Raw genomic sequence first — 23,811 nt, 5'->3', positions numbered from 1 at the left:
TCGAGTCTCTACGAGGTCGGGAAGTGGGACAACCAGAACCTCGAGGACTCTGGTGCATACTTCGATGGGTTTCTGTGGATTAACTTTTGAAGGGAAAGTGATACAGACTTGAAACCAGGCTCTGGACCCCCATTTTCGGACATTCCGGATCCAAAGGTACCACCATCGACTCTCTACAGGCTCTGCACCCCCATAACTTGTCTGCACACACACACACACAGAAGTGAAAACACATCAGAATGTTAGGTGGCTGTGATGTCATCAAAAGGAATGTGATGATGTCACAGATCCTGTGCTTTGATCCAGCATGGGCTCTGTGATGCCATCAGTGTTAGGTTATAACCCTACTACCACACTGTAAATTCTAAGTAGTTAACCTTACTTAAAAAAAGCATGCAAGCCGATTGCCTTAAAATGACTAAGTAATGTATAATAGGTAGGTGTATGTTGTACTAACAACTGCTTATTTAGTATAGTACACTAATATTTGAGTTCAATTAACTTCAACCGCAGCAGACAGTACTTGAAAATTTAATTAAGATATACTCTTGATGTAGTATGGACTACTCAAAATTACTATTTCAAACAACTACATGATTTCAATTTAAATATACTGCATACTATATTCTAAACAACTTATTTATTTAAGTCGGGTTAACTAATGTGACATGCCCTGCAACTTAGAATGTCTCTGTCGTACTTACTTGAACAGAATTCTGATTTACTTATTAAAACCATGCAAACCGATTGCCTTAAAAAGACCAAGTAAGTTGTACTTATAACTTAAGTGCTTTAAACATACATTACTTATTAATGAAACAGGTTTGATTTTCCCAAAATAATTACATTTACAGATACATGTGATGAATCATGATAGTGACACAGTTCAAATTTCAATAATGTGCATATTTTAATTTCTTTTTTATTTCTTTGTTCTATAAAGAACAGGCACAAAAGGCTGAAAACAGTGTTAAACCACAAAAGTATCGCTGGCTTATGTCATATCTCAAAACTCACAAAGCACACTTTCTTTTAAAATACAATGTGCCATAGCAAATACTGGCATCTGTACACCATCAGCAGTGTATAAAAAGTAAACCCAACCAAAATTGACTTTTTCAGGTCCATTGAACTAAAAAACTATGCAATGACAATAAACTGACATCTCATTTGGATCAAACTAAAACTTGGGAATACTTTATTTGGATAGTCCACCTACAGAGAGTTTACAGAATATTTTTAACAGGTTCAGTGAGTTCACAAAAATCACTGGACATACCCTGTATGTTCCAGAATAGTCATGCATATAAATATGTTAAACACCTACATATAAAGGTTACACACCATTGAATTGTTGAATCTCAAGTAATATGCAGTTGAAAGGTTATACATACTCTAAACTCTGTAGGCAGACTATGCAAATAAAGTGTTAACCAAAATTTAATAGAACCTCCAATTTTGTAGCCAAATGTTGAACTTCTTAACTCATTAACTCTGTTATAGTAATAACAATTTACATACCAAACTTTCTAAACAAACAAGCTGACAAGTGCAAAGTGACTTCATTCAGTTAGCCTAACAATATCAAAGAGTAATGACTTTGGTAATGGATCTCGCATGTATTAATACCACTGCCTGTAGACATAACTTGGTGATGAACCCATGACAATGTGAAAGGAATACCTTGATTTAGTTAACATAATAAAAATCGACCAGATCCACTGTCATAAACAAGTGAGATCTAATACCAAACCACCACTCTAACTCAACAGGAGATTTTTGAGACTTTGCAGTTTTGGTGGGAGTTTGTTCTGTCCCAACCCACGTATCACTCTTTGAATGAAGTTGAAAGTGTTTTTCATGGCTTTAGGATAGTCCAAGTGTAGAGCATATGACAGCCCAAACAAGAGGCAAAGTGCTTGAGGTAGATTTTGGATATCTTCTATTACCATACCTCCCTCAACAATGATGGCAGTTGACACTGGCTCAAGGTGGAGGTTAGTGGGAGAGAGCGGTACATCGTCATCAACAACAGTCAGCACCTCAACAGATACTTGGGCCAAGGCCTCATCACTGTCAGAAACCTGTATAAAACCAAACAAAAACAAAGTTACAACAGTGAAATGTTGATGAGCATGATCAATTATCATCGAGTAATCTGTTCTGCCTGCAATGCACTTAGCAGTTTCATAAATATTAGTCAGCCTTAAACATTTTTCAAACAGGTCACACACATCTAGTGAAGAAATGAAGTATCAAAAGTCTTCCTTACAACCAATTTCCTTCACTTTCTTCGTTGGCTTGTACTAGCTGATATATATGAGGGAGAGAAATTTCCTACATTTTATGCACAATACTAAACCACAGTATGGCAAGTAAGCTTAGCATTGTATGAGTGATGCTATTAGTCTATCTTATGTGTTATGAGTAGAAGTAGACCTATTATCGGCCTGGCTGATTATCGGGGCCAGTATTCAACATTTTTCTGTTTCTCAGAATCAGCGATTTATTTATTCTTTGGATTGCTGATGGAACAAATTCATTTAAAATGTGCTACTTTGTTACTTCCACCCCTCATATATTAAAGCCAAACATTAAATGACAAAAATGGAGGTGGTAAAATATGCATGTGAACTGAAAAATGAATTGATAAATTATCAAGTGATTTGATTCATTTAAAGCTGAATTATTTAAAAACGTGATTTGATGAGAACAGAGCCATGTTTTATCATTCACACCACCCAACTGCATTTATCATGCAAGCAATTTGTGTTACTTCCAGTCAAAAAACAAAATAAAAACAGAAGCAACAAAAATTGCTTGCTGTAAATGATAAATGTCGTTGGGTGGTGTGAATGATAAATCAGCACAGTGTGAATGATGAAAGGCAGTAGTTGATAATCAAAGAAATACTGTTCGAAATAAAATGTCAATCAGTTTTATCAAATCAATTAACAGTTTATCACTGTACTTTTCAATTCACATGCATTTTTATCAACTTTTATCATTTAATTTTTGTTACTTCAACCCCTCATACTAATGCAGCATCCTCTTACATAATGTCCCACAAACAACAACATCTGATTGGTTACATGTCACAAGTAATAGCCTATAAACACTGAATAACCTAATTCTGCAAAGTAACTAGTTATAAAATTTATCAAATATATGTAGTGGAAAAGAAGTAAAAAAATAGGAGACAATAGAAATACTCAAGTTAGGTACTTCAAAAACACACAATAAAGCACATTTCCACCAATTAAAGAAATTAATTAAAACTTAGCCTTGAAAAACATATTCAAAATTATGAAGTAAATGTTGACTATATATCTCATATCTCATTATCTTGCATTGACTTTTTAATCACCATCATTTTGACTTTCTTTTGACCGATCTTTTGACTTTCAATTTCACAATTTTGACTTTCTCTCATGATGAACTTTTATCTTATAATAATGATTTTAAACTCAACAAATAAAACAGCATAGACCACTGTTTTTATTTTTTCTTTATTAATGTCTCACTCAAAACATCTAGTGGGCCTTGGCCCACAGGCCCCACTTTGGGCAGCCCTACAGTAGAGACAGGAAAGGCAGGGGAAAGAGATGGTGACATGCAGCACAGGGCTCCCTAAAAATCACAGTTAGGCTGCTGTAGTTAGGACTCAGCCTTGATATGTGATGCACCTCTACCAGGTGAACCACAAGGCAAGCCCCTGTTTGTGAGATGAAAGGTGTATTTCTTCCATTTCACAGAAGCTAGGTTGGTAGCCTCATCCAGCTGGCCTGCACTAAACTGTCACAGTTATCATGCACGTTATGCCCATCTCTGTACTAAACTGACAGGGATATAATCAGCATTAATCTTTTCATCTGACTCTCAGTAAGATATTGCAAACATAAAGCAAATCCACCCACAACTTTGTGTGCTAATTTAAGATGTAACTAGGAGAACTTACTGAACAGCAGACAACTGCACAAGTCCCTCCAATCCGAGTCCCAAGCAAGTATCAAGTAATTCGGTCCAAGTCTCAAGCAAGTCCCAAGTTTATTTGTCATGGGCAAGTCAAGTCAAGTCACAAGGTTGTAGAGTCGAGTCAAGTCAAGTCAAGTCGCAGATTATGTCAAGTCAAGTCTCTCACTATTGTTCCTCATCCAAAAAAGAGCATGCAGTCTAGTCTGCATGGATTAAAGCATAAAACTGTTAATTTTATCTATTCTTACATTACATGTTTGATCATTTAGACCAAGGTAGATGGGGAAAGGCTACATTCCTGGGCCCAGGTTGGAGGGTGCAGGGGGTGCCAGGACCATAGATAAAGAAATTATATACTTCTATTTCTATATCTATGGGTGGGACCTCATTAAATTATGGAGTAATTATTTAAAATATTTCAAAACAGGCCTATTTGTGGAAAAAAAATCTAATATTTGAGTTATCATAATAGCCCCCCCGTACTAAATATAGTGAAGAACCCCCCCCAAACACACACAAATGGTTTGGCCATCAAACTTTGACATTGTATTTTTTTTGTTCAGTATGCTGTCAGAGAGGAGGCAGAGAGAGGAGGAGAGCAGAGCGCTGTGATCAGGTGAAGGAGGGGCTCGTTGCACCGTGGCGAAGCGGGCGGGGGGAGGCAGAGAGAGGAGAGAGCAGCAGTCAGGTGAAAGAGTGATGCGGGAGGGGCTTGTTTGTCGTTTCCCCGTTGCGGAGCGGGGGTTGGGGGCGGCAGTCATCTTGTCTCAAGTCGAGGGGAGTCATCTTTTCTCAAGTCGAGTTGAGTCTCGAGTCTCTGACCCTCCAAGTCCGAGTCAAGTTGCAAGTCGTCAAATTTGCGACTCGAGTCCGAGTCCCTATGACTTGAGTCCAATTGTCTGCTGAACAGGTGTGGTAAAAGTTACTGGGGTCATCACCAAGTAGAACAGGGAGGCCTCGCAGGACAAGGGTGCGCAGTGCTGTCACATCCGATTTCTACAAGTGGATAATGAACAAATAAAGTTCAAGATTATGCGACATTCAAACATTACAGTACAGAAGCATTTGTCAAAATGTACATGAGACATTGCTGCAAACACTGATTAGAGAAATGATTTTTAAGACACAGCTATTAATCCACGGCTATAGTGTTATGTACAGCAACTGGTAACAGCTCTTTGACAAACTATTATAAATATCCAACACTACTTAAAATACCCAAAACAATATAGGTAGCAACATAAGCTCTGTAGGGGTCATTATCTATACACTTTGTAATTCTATAAATACTGCATAAATACACTGATGAATTTTTGTAATACTGGAAATAGTATACACTATCTGTCCCATTGCCTCCTACCCCAACTCCCTTTTTGTTAGAGTCAGTGTTGTCTTACAATACCATTAGCAGCTATTCTGCAGCAAGCATGTATGTGCATACAGTAGGGTTGGGAAGTCCGAGACCACTAGTGAAAATACTACTATTTTGCATTTTTTTTTTTCAAATTTAATACTGCTTTTTTCATGACAATTGATCATCAGTCTTCAAAAATCAAATAATATATTACATAATATAGTAATATATTCTTTTTCATTTTTCAAAGATTCAACTTTTCACTTATATTGTTTTAACTCATTAAGTTTATAATATTACTTGCTAAAGCGATCAAATAAAATGTTTCCTTACAAAATGTAAGTTTAAATTTATTCCAGCATGTTTTAGTGCAATTTAAGAATATTTTGATGATGATCATGACAATATTGTGAATTGCAGTCATGTTGGACAGGATAATTGTGACATGAAATTTTCATATCGTTCCATGCCTTCTTGTAGTATACCTACTCCTGGATCAATTTGCTGTACAAACTCAGCCAAAGTCTCTCCAATGCTTCCTTTCTTGGACTTGAAAATTGTGACAAGGCGAGGTGTGTAGCGGTCCATGGCATCATAGAATTCATTCTGCAGATTTGTGGTGGCTATCCGGTTGAACTCTGCAAACACCTACAACACACAGTGAAAAAACAGACTTTTTTGAGAAGTAGTGCGAAATCAATAATATCTTCCCAACCGTCCACATCAATGTAATTGCCAAATAGCAAAATTTGATTTTACTACAGCTAGCTATGGAACTTACCTTATTAAGTAATAATCCCAATAATTAATAACTCGAGTGCATATAAAGCACACTGGTGCTGCTTACAGCTGTGCTGTGCTGTGCTCAACATGAAATACAGATTTTTTACTTTAATAAAAAATTTTTCAATTTATAGCAGCTGGTCACCACCACACTGGTCACTGGCCCAAACCTAAAACTAATGTACAGTTTCACAGTGGAAAACAAAAAAAGCATATGAATCAGTACTTACTTGTCTCTCTGTAAAAAGAGCTGGCCACCGCTCCTTCAATATTTTCACTGGAGGTCCGTCCTCCACAATCTCCCTTCTCCGTAGTGAGAAGGTCTGGTCCATCTTTGATGCAATGACAGTTCCACTGGGGTTCTGTTTTTTCATTTCTTCGACCAGGAGCTTTCTTTGGGTCTCTAGGTTGTCTTCATTCTGTCCGTCAGGGAATTCCGGTAAGTAATTTACCTCATATCTTTTCGGTCTTTTGAGGCCTCTTGATGCCATCTCTGGGGCACCTTGTTTCCCCCTATTTATTCCAACTTAAATACACCCTGCTCTTCTCAGTTTAGTGCGATAGTTTCCCATTTTGAATTTCAGGCTATTCTTCCAGCCAGAACACCCATCTGGTGAGCCTGGTTCCTTCAGACAAGGATGTTTGCTTATGAGCGCTAATGCCACAGAATGGATCCGCTCTTCATTTGGATAGGCATCAAACTTGTAAATCGTTTCAGCAAGTTTTTCCAAAATACTGTGCTTCATGTCTCTTGGTGCATTCAGGTTTGTCTGGTCTCGTAGACACGCAAGATTAGCCTGTCTCAGTCGGTATTCCACATCAACCAAGAAATTTGGAATATCTAACTCTGGCCATTTTTCTTGTCTTGTTGATGATGATGAGCTGCGTGTGGAAAGAATCTCTGTATCATCGGAGGCAATGGAGGCATCCGATGATACAGAGTGGTGGAGGCAGACTCCAGCAATGGAATGACCTTCACAGTAACTCTTGTAGCTGGCAAGTCACCTATATCATCAAGATTGCAGAGGGCATTATCAAACTCAGGGTCTTCATACATTATGCTGAAGTCATACTGCAGCTTGCACTTTTCTTTGATTTTTATCTTCAGCTCATCAACCGTTTCTGGTTTTCCATCCAGTGACACTTTCCGTATATCCTGTTCAGTTATGACGAGTTTATAGGTTTCCATTGTCCTAGAAAAAGGGAGATCACTTTAGCACCCATTCAACATGCTGTTATTCAACACAATATGTAACGCTTTAGTGTCACATACACATTGCCTTTCACTCGGTAGGAGGATAAGGGGAAAACATCATTTAGCTCAGAAAAATTTGTTACTGCCAGAGACAGTTCAACATACCAAGAGCTCAAAAGCCTGCAGACAAACATGATTTCTGTGTTGATGACAACAATGTGAGTTATTTGCCTGAACTCTGGGAGCCCTGAGCAACTGCCAACTGAAAGGATCATGTCTACACTGTATTTAACACCATGAATAGATACAGAGGATGCAACCAGCACTGTACTTTGTTTAGTGTTTCGCTGATGTAGCAAGCTCTGAACGTTTTTGGGGAAAGATGTGACCATAACTGGCCTCACTTTATCAATTTGCAAAGATGGCTTAAAGAATGTCGAGGAATCTAAATAGAATCATCTTCTGGTGTCTTATAGCCAAGGTGAGGGATACATTCTTGAAGTTCCGAGTGTCATGCACAACCTTTTTGAAAAACTAGTTTGGGAAAGTTTTCTGCAGTACTTCTCTATGTTCAGAGATTTTGCATTCCAGGAAATGGATTAACTCTTCCGTAAAGCACGATGACATCACCAACTCCAGCATATCTTTTAGAAGCATCAGTATCTCCCATGCTGGGTCTCCCTCAGGGACATTGTGTCCTATCATCAGTGGAAGCAGCCTCAGGAGAGACCAATTTTCGTGGCCATTTCCATCAATGGTTCTCTTAGAGCTGAAGGTCTTTCAAATGATCTGTGGTTGGTCAGCTTTATCAGAAAAGGTGTAAGGAAACTGCTAACTGATAACCTTATTCAAAGCGTCCAAAGTAACATACTTCTTGACAATCAAATCCTGAAGACAGAGTGACAGTTCTGCTGGTACTATACCCTCCAAAAAATCATGCAGAATGTCAGGTGGGAACCCATCCACCACATGAAAGCGTCTCAAATTTTCACTCAGTGGACACCCATTTTTAACACCATGATGTCTGACAGTAGTATGGTTGAGTGTTACCTCTTGAACATGTCGAGTCTCGAGTCTCTGACCCTCCAAGTCCGAGTCGAGTTGCAAGTCGTCAAATTTGCGAGTCCCTATGACTCGAGTCCAATTGTCTGCAATTCACCACCAGCTTTAGTGACAAATAAGTTAACTTACTGACTTTGCAGGCTCTGTGCATTACAACAAACCTTGTTTCAGTATAGGCTTTTTCAGCAAACGCAGTTCATGATGCCTTCACTTGTAACTCGGAATTTCCGTGTTGTTAAGTTCAAACACAAAACCAGGATGCGTTCGCTGTCGACAATGGAAACTCAAAACTAACCATAATATTTCAATTTAGGCGCTTTCCCCGCTCCTTTTGGTAATGTAAAAATAGGTTTTCAGATGAACCGGAGCGGAAAAATTATTCTCCACCGCCAAACATGTGCCTGTTAGCTACGTGTTAGCTGACCAACGTTTAGCAAACGTTAGCTAAAGCTAGCTATCATTGGCGGCAGTCAGAAACAACTTCAGGCACAAATATTGCTTGCTTGATAACTTACCTTATTATTCTTCAAAACATAAAATATCTCTTGACAATATGGTGCTGTCAAATTCTACCAGACCCTCTCCTCCTTCTCTCCTGTGCCGAGTCGGCGCCTGGGGCATGACCTCGGCACGTGATGTGAAGTGAAAATTGGCCACTGCGTAGAACCGAACTTCTTCTTCTTCTTCTTTCCGGCAGACTAAGCACGGTTTAGTATAATGCTGCCTCTCACTGGTGAAGTAACGTTATGGCTTCCATTGTTGCTACTTGGAAGTTTTAAGTCACCATCACTCGCAGCAATGAGTAAAGTGAATAATTCACCCTGCAATTAATTATTACTTAAGTAAAACTAGTAAGGAGTGCCTATTGTTGATATCTGAGTAAACTTAACTTTAACTAAATTTAACTAATGTATGTACGTCAGGGAAGCTATCAGTATTTACAATGCATGTCATTATCATACCTCAACAGTTTTTCGGGGGATAACTTTTGAAGGGAAGGTGATAGAGACTTGAAACCAAGCTCTGCACCCACATTTGCGGACATTCCAGATCCAACGGTACCACCATCGAGTCTCTACGAGGTCGGGAAGTGGGTCAACCAGAACCTCGAGGACTCTGGTGCATACCTCGATGGGTTTCTGTGGATTAACTTTTGAAGGGAAAGTGATACAGACTTGAAACCAGGCTCTGGACCCCCATTTTCGGACATTCCGGATCCAAAGGTACCACCATAGAGTCTCTACAGGCTCTGCACCCCCATAACTTGTCTGCACACACACACACACACACACACACACACACACAGAAGTGAACACATGAGAATGTTAGGTGGCTGTGATGTCATCAAAGGGAATGTGATGACGTCACAGATCCTGTGCTTTGATCTAGCATGGTCTCTGTGATGCCATCAGTGTTAGGCTATAACCCTAGCACCATGTCGTTATCACCAAGCTCTGCACCCACATTTGTGGACATTCCGGATCCAACGGTACCACAATCGAGTCTCTACAGGCTCTGCACCCCCATAACTTGTCTGCACACACACACACACACACACACACACACACACACACACAAGTGAACACATCAGAATGTTAGGTGGCTGTGATGTCATCAAAGGGAATGTGATGACAGATCAACAAACTGCAAAGAGGCCTGAAGGACATCCAGCTGCTCCCTAAGACGCTTGTTTTCCGCCTTCAGCGTTGCACAACAAAAAGTACTGCACCCAACTTTAACAACACGACAATAGTTCAAATATGTCACTATACCTTCATCAAATACATTTCCAGCATAAGAAACTTACAGTGCACAACTTTAACCCACATATTCCACCCATGTGCATGTACACAACTGCAGCATTAGTTTTATAAACACATACATTGCTTTTGCAAACCCACCGCAATAATTATTAATTATAACTATTGCTGCTGTCCTGCTTTCTCCTTTTCTACCTTTGTTTATTTTACCTCTCCCTGCTACACTGTAATACAGACTGACCATTATAAATTCAAACGAATCATGTCTTCCACTAGCACTACCACGCTTTCACGCTTTGTTGAAACATCACAACATTCAGCTGCAATTGCTATAAATCTTTACCTGCTAAAACACATGCCTAATGCAACTTCGCGCCTGCGAGTTGCCTGCTAAGCAATTTCTCATGCTTTAAAAATACCCTTGACAAAAATTCCCCCTCATCTGTATCTGCCTGCAAAGCCCGTAAACACACATTACACACCAACAGTAACATCACACACAACCATGTACAACACATACTCATTCATAAAAAACCTTACACCACATTACAGTAGCCATGACCACACCACAACAACTCCGCCTCCCACTTCTGCCGAAAAACGCGCCACTGTTTACAATCTCATAATAAAATGTAGCACACACTACTCATGTGCCCGTCTTCCACGTTCCAAACATTTTATCCAATTCATTCAGATATACGCACAATTCATACACTTCATTCTGTCTCTCTCCCTTTTCACTGCGCTGCAGCACATGCACACACTGTCTGTGCACAATCCCACACAATACACTGTATTACGCACACCTGTCTAAATATCTGCCCACATGTAAAGATACATACTACTCCTCTTCTCAAGAAACACCAAGGACACGTTGACACATCACTTACTGCATCCAATTAATGATATTGCCAACACATACTTCCACGCAAAACAAAAAACTCAAACCTGCTTACACTTTACACCAAAAGTACCACACTTACGCTCCACGGCCCAAAACTGGCACGCCAGAACGTTCAATGCAACCCACAGTATGACTTTGCCAAAATCGCATATTATTGCTCAAAGCTTATTTATGACTAAAACCATTCCTCCAGTATTTCAAATAATTCAATTAATACACTACGTCTAAACACACGCTGTTCCACATAAAAAAAACTTATGACAGACCAAATTACGCGGACATTAAAATACCAATTCAAATACTTACTGTTAGAGTTTGGGCTTTGTCTCTCCTTTCCTTGTGTTTCCTGTTTTCCCTCTCCCTAGTGTGTCATGTTTGTCTGTGTCTCTGTCTGTGTTGCTGGATGTGACTCTTTTGTTCCCTCCTCCTGCTCATCTATCTGATCCTCTGCAGCTGCAGAGGCTCACTTGCACCCAATCCACTAATCACATATCCCCGGCTCAGACTTCGAGACTCTGCCAGATTGTTCAGTCTCCTTGTGCTACAGACATTTAGGCTCTAGTCTGTTGAAGATTTTGTCGGTGTGTTTTTTGGATGTTTTTCCTGGACCTCAGTAACTCTTTGTTTTCCCTGTGCTTCAGATCCTCCAAGCCAGCTCTGCCAGAATGCCAGTCTCCTACCAGCCTCATCTCAGTCCTGTGCAGCCTGAATCCTGTCCATCTCAGCCAAACCTTCGGACCACCATTAAGAGAGTACAGAATAAACTGTCTAAACCTCTTTGTCTCCAGGCTGTGCTCATTTTTGGGTCCTAATATTGAATGGTTACAACACTTACATCACACAGCTGCAACATCTCCGACAATGCAGCTCCCCCTACGCACACGAACAATACACACGCATGTGGGAATCAACTAACACAAACCAAGTCTAAGCTGACCACAGCTGCTGTTCCATGTGAAGGAGGAAAGACCCTTTAAAGCCATGTTCATGTAGCCACTTGACTGCTCTGCGCATGTGTCGGCGTCTGTGATTGTCAGTCAGACAAGCTCCCATAAAACAAACTTTTATCTGGTTCTTAAGCTACTTTTTAACGATACACATTTTAGGCCCTGGTCGTTTTAGCAGTATCTTTTAACTGGATAAAGGATTTTAACCATCGGATGTTTGGATCGTAAGTTACCAAAGAAACAAGCTGAGCACGGGTTCAAGGAACCATGACTCCACTCACCTCACCAGAAGATCGCTGAATTGGAGCAAAGAATCTCACACTGTACAAATTCCAAGAAGCGGAAAGGCAAGTGGACATTATCATCTTTGGCTCTGCACAAGCCCCCGTCATCACTCCTGAAGATCTGGCTGCCACTGTTCCATATCTACCTGGCACTGCTACACCTCCGGCTACAACGTCAACTCCGCCCGCTGCTACGGCTCCAGCCACTGCTTCTCTCTCTGCCTCCGTCGCCGTCTCCCAGGACGCCTGGCTCCGGCTCGGGGCTAAACCCAAAGCCCCGGTCAGCTCTACTCCAATACAACCGGAGCCATATCCACAGCCCTGGGTTGTTGTTGGTGACCAGAAAAAAGGGGGAGATTCTCCTGCCCACCTGTCCATGCTTCTGTAATCCAGGACATCCAGGCAGTAAATCGATATGACGTTCTCGATTTACAGGAATTTCCTCCACTGGCTGGGGACATGGAGCCTCCATCTTCCAGAACAAACCCACGATTTCGGTCACCTGTAAACTTCACCGTGCGCCCGCCACACAGACGAGCATTACCTGGTCTAGACAAGCCGGGTGGGGCCTTCCTCCCGGTTCACAAGAACCTACAGCCTGATCACTCTCAATCGCCTACTGCCCTGGGAGCAGGTATTTATTTGTTTGTTTATTTGTTTATTATACAGGAAAAGATTAAAAGTAACGAAAAATCAGTTACAATTAATCAAGCCTGACCCAGTTAAAACTGGTTTACAGCAGGTTCCTGTTCTACAGCACATGAAAGACAGAAACACATCACAAAACAGTCAACAAAACAAACAGCAACATAAAACATTTAAAGAGGCAGGGACTTGAATGAAGTATGCTCGCGTTATGGGTTAGGTTAGTGGTTGCAAGTGTATCCTTCCATCAGATAGTGTTTATATGTCTGTTTAAAATGTATAACAGAGGTTATTGTTCTAATATGATATGGTATCTCATTCCAGAGTTGGGTATATGTGTGAAAAAATGATCTCTGACCGTAACTATTTTTGTAAGCTGGTACTGGGATAGGTGCTTGGGAGACTGATCTGGTGATGCGTTCTTGTCTTATGTTGTGTCTTGGAACCAGATCAGTGAGTGTTGGAGACGTATTAATGTTTTGAATCCAATGATAAAATTTCATAGCCTGATTATTTGTATAGTTCTGAAAGGTCAAGGCATTAGAATGAGAAAGTGCAGTGCAGTGGTGAGTCCAGAGGGGAAATTTACCATGAATCTTATAAACTCTATTGTACAGTCTTGTTATAGGTTCAATGGTTTCCTTTGTGGTGAGGGACCAGATTGGGAGACAGTAAGACATTGTTGAGAGAATTAGTGCATGAAGATACGTGTTGGAGACAACATTGGTAAGATATGGTCTGATCTTGGTATATATATACAGTTTCTGGTTGAGTTTCTTTGTTAAATAATGAACATGATTTCGGTAAGTGAGATGTGAATCGAGAACTACTCCAAGATATTTATAGGTTTCTGTAGTGGATAGTTTATGACTGGCAAAGTGAATTGGTTCTGAGATGAATATAGATTTCTGTGGTGAGTGGAAGTACATACATTATGTTTTCTTGACATTAATAGTTAAATGGTTAGCATTCAACCAGTCGTGTAGGATACCAAGATCAGAGCAGAGTTTAGAGTTTACAATAATAGGATCTGGGACAGAATGGAAAATGACAGTGTCATCGGCATATAGCACACAATTGGAGTATTTACACACATTGGGAAGATCATTGATGTACAGTAGAAAGAGTAAGGGACCCAGGATGCTACCCTGTGGAACTCCCATATCACACATTAACGGGGACGATGTTACATGACCAATTCTAACCACCTGAGACCTATTTGACAAATAAGAAGAGAGCATCATTACTACAGAAGAAGAGAGTTGAAATTAGCTAAGTTTGTGCAATAAAATCTGATGATTCACTGTATGTATGCTTTACAAAAATCAATGAAAATGGCTCCAGTGACATGACCTTTGTTGAGTGAAGTATGTATTTGTTCAGTGAAAAATAATAATGCAGACATGGTTGATCGGGTGGAATGGAAGCCATGTTGGAAGTCACTGAGCAGGTTATTACTTTCAAGATGGTTGCTTAATTGATTACAGAGGATTTTTTCCAATAATTTAGATAAAACTGGGAGAATTGATATTGGCCTGTAGTTTGAGCAATTCTGCTTGTGTAATCTCAGACAATGAAAAATTATGTAAGGTAGGAGAAGAAACCAATGGGGGACAAGAGGGAGTATCAAAATTTGATGCAAATTCTCTTACAGATGAAACAAAATATTCATTGAAAGCGCTTGAGATTTTTTCACATTCAGTGACAAGAGTTCCCTGTAGATAGATTTGAATATTGTCACTCTTTTTTTTCTCATTTTCCCCAGTAATGACTTTAAGTGTCTGCCACGGTGTTTTAGATTTAGAGGCAGCTTGAGTAATTTGTTTTTGGAAATAAGCAGCTTTAACCTCACGTAGTTCAGTCATACAATTATTTATGATCTCAATAAAATGTGTTTTATTTTCCAATGTTTTTGATGATCTATACATTTTAAGAGAAAGTGCCTTCTGTTTAATAATTGCAAAATTTCGTAATTTACCCATGGTAATGTACTCTGTCGACTGTACCTTTTATGCAGTAGTAAATTTTTTACGTACTGACTCCACTCTTTCATAGAGTTGAGACAGGATTTGTTCTGGATTTTAGTTAGTTAGAAAGTTAGTTCATTGCTCTGATCAATATCATTAATTTCAGCATTAAACTGAGATGGTTTTGAGTTTGGGATTTTTGAGAAAGAACAACAAGTATGGCTTCTCGGGGGTTTTTACAGTTTTTCCTAATGGCATAGATTAATGAGTGGTCTGATATTTCAGTATGAATTATGCCAGACAGTACATATTTAGATGGTTGATTTGTAAAGATGAGATCGAGGACTGAACTTTGTTGCAGCAGCTTTCAATGGTTTTGATGAGCCGTCATTCCAGTCATATTAATGTCACTGATTTTATGATATCAGTGAGCTGCGATAAGTAAGTACTTGTATTTGCATTTGGAGGCTTATATGTGACAATAATTGTAATTGCTTGTTGACATGTAAGATTTACAACCAGTTGCAATGTCTCTATTTCAATTTTTGTTCTGGAATGTGCATATTTCTGATGCACATAAAAGGCAACCCCGCCACCAGTTTTGTCAAGTCGGTCTCTCCGATACAGATAGTAATTTTCTATTGAGAGAAAAGTATCAGGAATAGTAGGGGTTAACCATGATTCTGAAATTGCCATTATATGTGCTTTTGCATGAGCATAATCTTAATTTCGTCAATTTTTGGGGCAAGACTTCGAGTGTTTAGATGGCAAATTTTAAAACCTTGAATTCTGCCAAGTTGAGTGACAGTAGATTTTTTCCAGGATGAAATAATCTTTTTTGTGGTTTAGCTGCTTTAACCTGAATATTAACATTAGTACATGGAGCTGCAGCCACCTCAGAAACACGTGACTCTGGAGGAGCACTGAGGTCAGATTTTAACATCTGTGAAACTGAGGAAGGCCTTGATAAGCATACCAGTAGAGGAGACTGTAATGGTCTTGAGACAACCTGAGCACAAGGGGCAGCTGGTGAGCCAATACCTGATAGGGATGATGATAGTGTTGCAGAGAAGAACTCAGCCAGCGGTTGTTGACCGGAAGTGACCTGTGACGAGCACACCTGGTCCTCTGAGCATGCGGTAGACAACAGTCAAACTGCGGGCGCACTTAAAACTGAGTAAAATATGTTGTCCGTTAAGATACGTGCACCGAGCCTGCTAGGATGGATACCATCCCTCAGATAAAATTTCAGAAGTCTGGTTGGAGACGTCATTTCATCCTACGTGGATGACAACATTCCTAGCGCTACAATACTTTGCCAGGAGACCGGGGATTTTCGCCTGGATGTCAGCCACTTTGGCACCAGGAAAAAAAGAATGTCTTCACTGATCATCTCCTGACGTGCCTCATAATTGAATCCCCGATGACCGGGGTGGTAGGAGACACAGCTTGTGGTGCAGTATGGGACTGTGTACGGGAGCGGATGGTGGAGGACGGGCCGAAGAAGAGCCCCGCTGAGCCGGGGTGAAATTCGGCTGTGCACAGCGAGGCGTGGGGCGACTGGTTCGTCCTGGCATGTTCATCACGCAGGCTGGGAGTGGTGGAGATCCGCTGGACTCATTTGAAGTCATGGGAGGTGAAGGAGGAGGCCGCGGGTTCCCAGCCAGTGGAGGAAATTCATGTAAATCCAGGATGTCATAGCAGTTGTTTACCTGGATGTTACAGGCCATGGGAGCATGAAACGACAGACCCCGTCTCCTTTTGCGGTCGCCGACAACAACCCAGGTATTCGAGTGTGAGAGAGCGGAGCTGACTGGGGCTTTTGGTCTAGCCCTGAGCCGAAGCCAGGGGTCCTCAGGGAAGGCGGGTGGAGTGGAGCCAGCAGCTGGGGCGGCAGCAGCGGGCCGCGTAGAGCCGATCAACGGAGTAGCGGCAACAGCAGCGGGTGGAGTGGAACCCGCGGCCAGAGCCATAGTAGCGGCTTGTGTGGAGCTGGTAGCCGGAGCCGGAGCAGCAGCAGCAGCGGCCGGAGCGGCAGCAGAAACAGGTGTGGGTGTACGAGTGCCTGTGGCTGGAGTGGCAGCGGGCAGCATAAAGGCCGCGTCCGGAGGAGTGGGATCGTCAGCCGAATAAGGAGCCTCCTCTATCAACGCTCATTATTGGCAACTCAATAATCCGGAATGTGAGAGTGCACAGAGCTCATACTGTCTTTTTTCCAGGTGCTACTGTACAAACCATCAAGGATAAAGTCCCAGACATAATAAAATCCTACCCTGAGGTTGAGGGTCGTCATACATGTCAGTACAAACGACATTACAAAACAGCGGTCTGAACTGCTGAAACAAGACTTTATTAGCCTCTTCAATGTCCTCAAACAGTCCCACAAGAGAGTGCATATCTGGTCCTGTATTTCTCATTGTTTGTACTGCACTGTTACTTGTGTTTTGTTGCTGAGTCTTTTGTATGTTAAGGCCCAGTGAGGGATGGGCATTGCAAATTAGCTTAGGCTATAAATGCTATGGTGTGTGGCATTGATTTATGCTCCATACTTGTCCCTTTACAAATGAACCTTAAATAAATTTTAAAAAAAAACGTGTGATTCACTTTCCCTATCTGTATCTGGACTGTTGACTTTCTTCAATAACAAAGTGTAAAACAAGCAAACCGCAGACATCTAACTCGCATTTTGCGTCTTCCCATCATATTGATCCACCCGTGATCCAGTTCTCACAGCAACCGTAACCCTGCCTATGCACACATCTTGATGATAATGACACCGTTGCTTACAACAATCCACATAAAACGCTTGTTAATGACATTGCTGCACTAAAACATACTGTATAATAAAATTATCCGCAGCATATACAAGTCTAACATACAACGCCAAAAACTATGCTTCTGTGACACTTTCACAACTTGGCACAGCAGTGACAAGGCCAGATAGTTCACTAACCAATCACGTCTGCCACCGTTCTCTCGGTGTGATTAAAAACAAAATACAAATGCCAAAACTACTCACAAACCATGCCTGACTGGCCGCACACAACGCGTATTTCTGTACAGAAAAACTGTGCATATGACATTGTGGTTTTCACAAACAGCCTGCTGTCATTACTTTCATACAGGCACACAGTTGTGTCTAAAAGAGAACCCTCGAACCGTCAAAGATTGTGCGACTTGACCATTTCAGTCGAACACGGCCCCAATTCTCGCAATGCTTATGCAAATACAGACTTACCTTCTACACACCACTGACACAAACAGGTAGTGCCCAAAAGAAAACACATGCAATAATGACGATGCTGCACATGTAACACACAGACATACATGACACTATTCACTTACCCACAAATGAGCACTGACACACTGATCACTGCCCTTGTCGTGGACTCTGTGTTCAATGTTGTTTTAAATATGTTATCTGTTCAACATTTTTGGCCATGACTTGCCCTCACTGCCCTGACGTGCCCTGTAGTAAGCGCTGCTAAGCAATGGATCACCCATCTCTGATTTAAAAGCCGTCACATCGCCTTGAGTGAAATCCAGACCATAACTTTTTTTCATTGATGTAACTATGCTATCACCAAAGAAACAGATCATAAAACTGTGATGTTCCTTGAAACTTTGGTGATATCAGCTGTCTTAACTTCTGCACAGCTCCTCTCTGCTCACCGGTGCAGCTCTGTCTCACCCCGTCTGTGACAGTGTGTCTGTTGATTGATCATGACTTCTAACCAATCAGATGTGCTGCTGTAGGCAGGATAATGAGCCAGACTACAGAGTGTAGTTGTGTATTATACTGTACAGTGTATAATGAAGCTACAGGAAAGGGCCTTGAAAGAGTGTGTGCAGTGTAGTTTTCTGCTTTTTCTGCTTAGAGAAATCTTGTGGTGGGTTACCAGGTCACCTGAGAACCATCAGTGGGTGAAACTGCCTTAACGGCTGGGCAATCAGAGCAATCAGAGACACTAAGGAGTGGAACTGGCAATCCCATTCCCTTTGTTTGTCTCTCGATGGGCAGTCCTCTCACTCAAAATTGGCGGGTCAAAATGTCTCTACCCCACTCCTGTTATCTCCGGCTCACGCAGAAGGTTCTATGTTACCAAACAGCACCGCAATCTTGCTAACCTCCGGTCGTTAAAGCAAACCTCCCTCACAGGCTCTACCCTCTCTGTAGGACTGTGGAACTGCCAGTCTGCAGTGAACAAAGCAGACTTTATTGCTGGTTATACTAACCACCTAGCACTTGACATCCTGGCTCTCACTGAGACCTGGATTAAACCTGAAAACAATGTTACCCTGGCTGCACTTTCAACCAATTACACTGTCTCCCATACCTCTTGCTCATCTGGGCGAGGAGGTGAGACAGGCCTGTTACCTTCCAGGAAATGGAAATATAATCAACTGGTACCCTTGGTCAAATACAACTCTTTTGAATACCATGCCATACTGGTAACTGCCCCAGTCAAAATCTATGTGATCGTTATTTATCGCCCACCAGGGCAAATGGGAGACTTTCTAGGTGAACTAGATCGAGATTACTCTCATCAATCCCAGAGCATGACTGTCCCATGTTGTCCTCGGGGACATGAATATACACTTGGACAATCCAAGCTCCTCAGACGTCCTATCATTAATACACTCATTTGAGCTACAACGGGTTCACAGTCCTCCTACTCACAAAGCTGGCAAAGACCTTGATCTTATCCTCATCCGAAATTGTGCCATAGATACACTGGTTGTTACACCGCTACATCTATCTGACCACTACTTCATTCAATTCAAGGTATGCTTCCCTGAACCAACCCCTACCCCAACCCCCATGGTATCCTTCCGCCGTAACCTCCGCAACATCTCTCCCACCCACTTCTCCTCCCTTGTAGCCTCCGCCCTTCCACAACCCAGCACTTTTTCCTCTCTGGAGGTTAATGATGCCACTGAGTCCTTGTGCTCTACACTGAGCTCTTGTCTGTATAGGCTGTGTCCCCTATCCACCAGACCCGCTCGATCCTCCCAGTCCCACCCTTGGCTCAATGATACCCTCCGGTCGCTGCGCACCAACCTCAGAGCCGCTGAGAGAAAATGGCACAAAACAAAAGATTTGTCCGACTTGAACACACTCCAGTCAGTACTGGCATCCTTCTCATCCAGCGTCACTGCTGCAAAGAAGGTCTTCTTCAATGAAAAAATTCACACTGCCACTGACACCAGAAAACTATTTTCAACCTTTAAAACTCTACTCAACCCTCCGCTGCCACCACCAGCAACCAGCCTGACAGCAGATACATTTGCCTCACTTTTTACTGACAAGGTGGCTACCATTAGCAGCCAGTTTACGGAGCCGATTCAAATCAACTCAACATGCAGAAGCCCTAGTGCATCTTTTTCTTCATTTACCCCTCTCACAGAGAGTGAGGTTTCTAAACTACTTGCATGTAGCCGTCCTACTACATGTCCCCTGGATCCTATTCCAACCAACCTCCTGCAATCCATAGCCCCCACTGTCACAGCAGCAATCACACATGTGATTAATGCTTCACTGACATCTGGAACATTTCCTACCGCATTCAAACAGGCTCGGGTAACACCGCTACTCAAAAAACCTTTGCTCCCTCCCACTCAGATGGAGAAATATCGGCCCGTCTCTCTCCTCCCGTTCTTGTCTAAGACCATTGAAAGGGCAGTCTTCAAACAGGTGACAGATTTCCTCGCTCAAAACAACCGCCTTGACCTCAACCAATCTGGCTTTAAAAGTGGCCATTCCACTGAAACAGCATTGTTGTCTGTAACTGAGGCCTTAAAGGAAGCCAGAGCAGCAATGAAGTCCTCTGTACTCATTCTGCTTGATCTATCAGCAGCATTTGACACAGTCAATCACAGTATCTTACTAACTATACTCTCAAACAGGGGCGTCACCTGTAAAGCGCTCTCCTGGTTTGAATCCTGCCTCACAGGGCGGTCGTTCAAAGTGCCCTGGCTAGGTCACACATCTGCACACTACCTTGTCACAGTGGTGCCCCAAGGATCCGTGCTGGGCCCTCTCTTGTTCACCATATATACCACCTCGCTGGGCCAGATCATCCACTCACATGGCTTCTCATATCACTGCTATGCTGATGACTCCCAGCTCTATCTATCGTTTCCACCTGGTGACTCAACTGTCTCGGCACGAATTTCAGATTGTCTTTCTGACATATCTGCATGGATGAGAGCCCATCATCTCCAGCTTAACCTCTCAGAAACCGAATTGCTGGTTTTCCCTGCCAAGCCAACCATACATACATCATAACATCTGCATCAAAATTGACTCCCTATCCCTTGCTCCTACCAAAGTAGCTAGAAATCTAGGTGTCATGATTGATGACCAGCTGACCTTTAAGGATCATGTTGCCTCTGTCACCTGGTCCTGCCGCTTTGCTTTATTCAATATCAGGAAGGTCAGACCATACCTAACCCAACACGCTGCCCAACTGCTAATACAAACCATGGTTATCTCTCGCCTCGACTACTGCAATGCACTTCTAACAGGCCTCCCGGCCTGTGCTGTGAAACCGCTACAGATGATCCAGAATGTGGCGGCGCGTCTGGTCTACAATCAGATGAAAAGAGCACATGGCACCCCTCTGTTCATTGAGCTACATTGGCTACCCCTGGCTGCCCGCATCAAATTCAAGTCACTAATGCTAGCCTACAGAGTACTGCAGGCAGGGTTCTGCACCTACCTACTTAAATGCTCTCAATAAAGCTCCTGTTACCCCTCTGCTACTCCGGTCATCAAAGGAAAGCCGTCCCGGCACCTTGCACAAGACAATCCAAACTCTTTTCATGGGTTGTGCCACGCTGGTGGAATGACCTACCAAGCGCTACCAGAGCAGGGGCGTCCATCTCTGCCTTCAAAAAGCAACGGCCCAGGATCGAACAAAAAGACTCCCGGGCACGCTACCTGCCACGGTAGCGTGCCCGGGAGTCATTTTTGCCTTTCTTGTTTTTTCCCTCTAAGACCTGTCAGACGGGTGGCTGCGAGAGCCTGCGGCCTTTCCCCGCCCCCAGGGACGTCGGCGGCAAGACACGGTAGGAAATTCACCGTCCGCTTTCGGGAAATACCGGCTTACGTTACTAATGGGGACAGGTCCGGGGTACAAAGCGGGGACCTCGCCTTGGTGGGCGGGGGGTCTCCGCTTGGCCGCTTCTCCCAGACCTAACCCTTTTCCCACCCCCACAGGACCCACCAACCGATTGGCAAACGTGACCTGCCATCGGAGGGCCCCCACCGGCCGGCCCTTTGCGCCGGCATTCGGGCGGACGGCTCCTCCGGCCCTTGCGGGTTCGCCTCCGACAGCCCACACCCCCCGGGGTCTTTTTGTTCGATCCTGGGCCGGGCCAAAATCCCATGGGCAGCGAGGCTGAGACGCCCCGTCTGTCCCAGCGGCCTTGCCGCGCGGGCTGGTGCCTGAGGGCTACCTCGTTGATCCCTGCCAAAGTAGCATATGCTTGTCTCAAAGATTAAGCCATGCAAGTCTAAGTACACACGGCCGGTACAGTGAAACTGAGAATGGCTCATTAAATCAGTTATGGTTCCTTTGGTCGCTCTACCGTTACTGTGGCAATTCTAGAGCTAATACATGCAAACGAGCAAGCGCATTTGCCAAGAATGTTTTCATTAAATCAAGAACAAAAGTCGGAGGCTTGAAGACGATCAAATACCGTCGTAGTTCCAACCACAAATGATGCAAACTAGCGATCCGGTGGCGTTATTCCCATGACCCGCCGGGCAGCTCCCGGGAAACCAAAGTCTTTGGGTTCCGGGGGGAGTATGGTTGCAAAGCTGAAACTTAAAGGAATTGACGGAAGGGCACCACCAGGAGTGGAGCCTGCAGCTTAATTTGACTCAACACGGGAAACCTCACCCGGCCCAGACACAGAAAGGATTGACAGATTGATAGCGCCTTCTCGATTCTGTGGGTGGTGGTGCATGGCCGTTCTTAGTTGGTGGAGCGATTTGTCTGGTTAATTCTGATAACGAACAAGACTCCGGCATGCTAACTAGTTACGCGGCCCCGTGCGGTCGGCGTCCAACTGCTTAGAGGGACAAGTGGTGTTCAGCCACACGAGATTGAGCAATAACAGGTCTGCGATGCCCTTAGATGTCCGGGGCTGCACGCGCGCCACACTGAGTGGATCAGCGTATGTCTTATCCCCCGGAAGCCCCGTGATGCTTGAGTTTCGTTGCTCTCCTAACCTGGTTGGGCACGGTGCCCACGAAGGGGCATGAGTGGAGGACCCTTCTTGCCCGTTGAATTGCAGTGTCCCCAGTTCCCAAAGGGGTTATCTTGTCATGTGGGCGAAGACTGCCCTACCCTTGGGGGGCTTTGCTGCGCTGAACCCCTTGTCAGGCTTGTGACCCTTGAGGAGGGTTGCGACAGTGGCGTCACTAGTGCTCCCTACTGGCGTGCTCCCGCATGTAGGTTCGGCCGACTTGGGACTTGGGTCGTGGCGTGGCCTCCTGGGGCTCTTGTTGTGATTTTTGCCCACGCAAACCCCCCTTCATTCCGTACAAGTCTGTACGTGGCCCGTGAGCCCCTCCTACTCAATACCTCGACGGAGGTCCAAGCCCTCCTTAAGGTATTGTCCCTGGGCTTGTGTCTTTTTTCTTTCCACTATAACTGTCAATCGAACCTTTGGCCGGTCGCGAGGGAGTGATCTTCCCTCTTATGCCGTTGCGCTATGCTGGCTCTCCTGTCAGACGTGACCGTCGCTGGTTGGTTGCGGCAGCCTGGACACTGTGCTCCCGGCTGACGCGCTGCGCCTGCGTATGTTCGGCTGGCATTGGGATTGAGCCTCATGGTGCGGCTGCTCTGAGTCTTCGAGGCTACCACCTCCCTTCACACCAGGGATGTCTCCACGATGCTCCAATAGGGTCCAAGCCCCTTATACA

The 23,811-nt window shown here is 43.3% G+C and overlaps 1 protein-coding gene and 1 pseudogene across 1 annotated transcript; one reads left to right on the top strand and one right to left on the bottom strand.

The window, feature by feature from the left end:
- Positions 1 to 1,639: 1,639 nt before the first annotated feature.
- On the bottom strand, positions 1,640 to 6,444 carry LOC146328039 (sterile alpha motif domain-containing protein 3-like). Its single transcript, XM_084716331.1, has 4 exons — positions 6,343 to 6,444; positions 5,819 to 5,977; positions 4,879 to 4,971; positions 1,640 to 2,084 (listed from the first exon to the last, which is right to left on the bottom strand). The coding sequence occupies exons 1-4, from the start codon at positions 6,442 to 6,444 to the stop codon at positions 1,761 to 1,763; spliced, it is 678 nt and encodes a 225-aa protein (XP_084572457.1). The 3' UTR covers positions 1,640 to 1,760.
- Positions 6,445 to 20,694: 14,250 nt separating this feature from the next.
- On the top strand, positions 20,695 to 22,330 carry LOC146328038 (uncharacterized; annotated as a pseudogene).
- Positions 22,331 to 23,811: the final 1,481 nt, after the last annotated feature.

Source organism: Lutjanus erythropterus, chromosome 4 (genome assembly GCF_056507025.1).
Source record: "Lutjanus erythropterus isolate fLutEry1 chromosome 4, fLutEry1.hap2, whole genome shotgun sequence".
Taxonomy (NCBI): Eukaryota; Metazoa; Chordata; class Actinopteri; order Lutjaniformes; family Lutjanidae; genus Lutjanus; species Lutjanus erythropterus.
The sequence above is the reverse complement of the archived record's forward strand: the minus strand, read 5'-3'. Positions and strand labels throughout refer to the sequence as shown.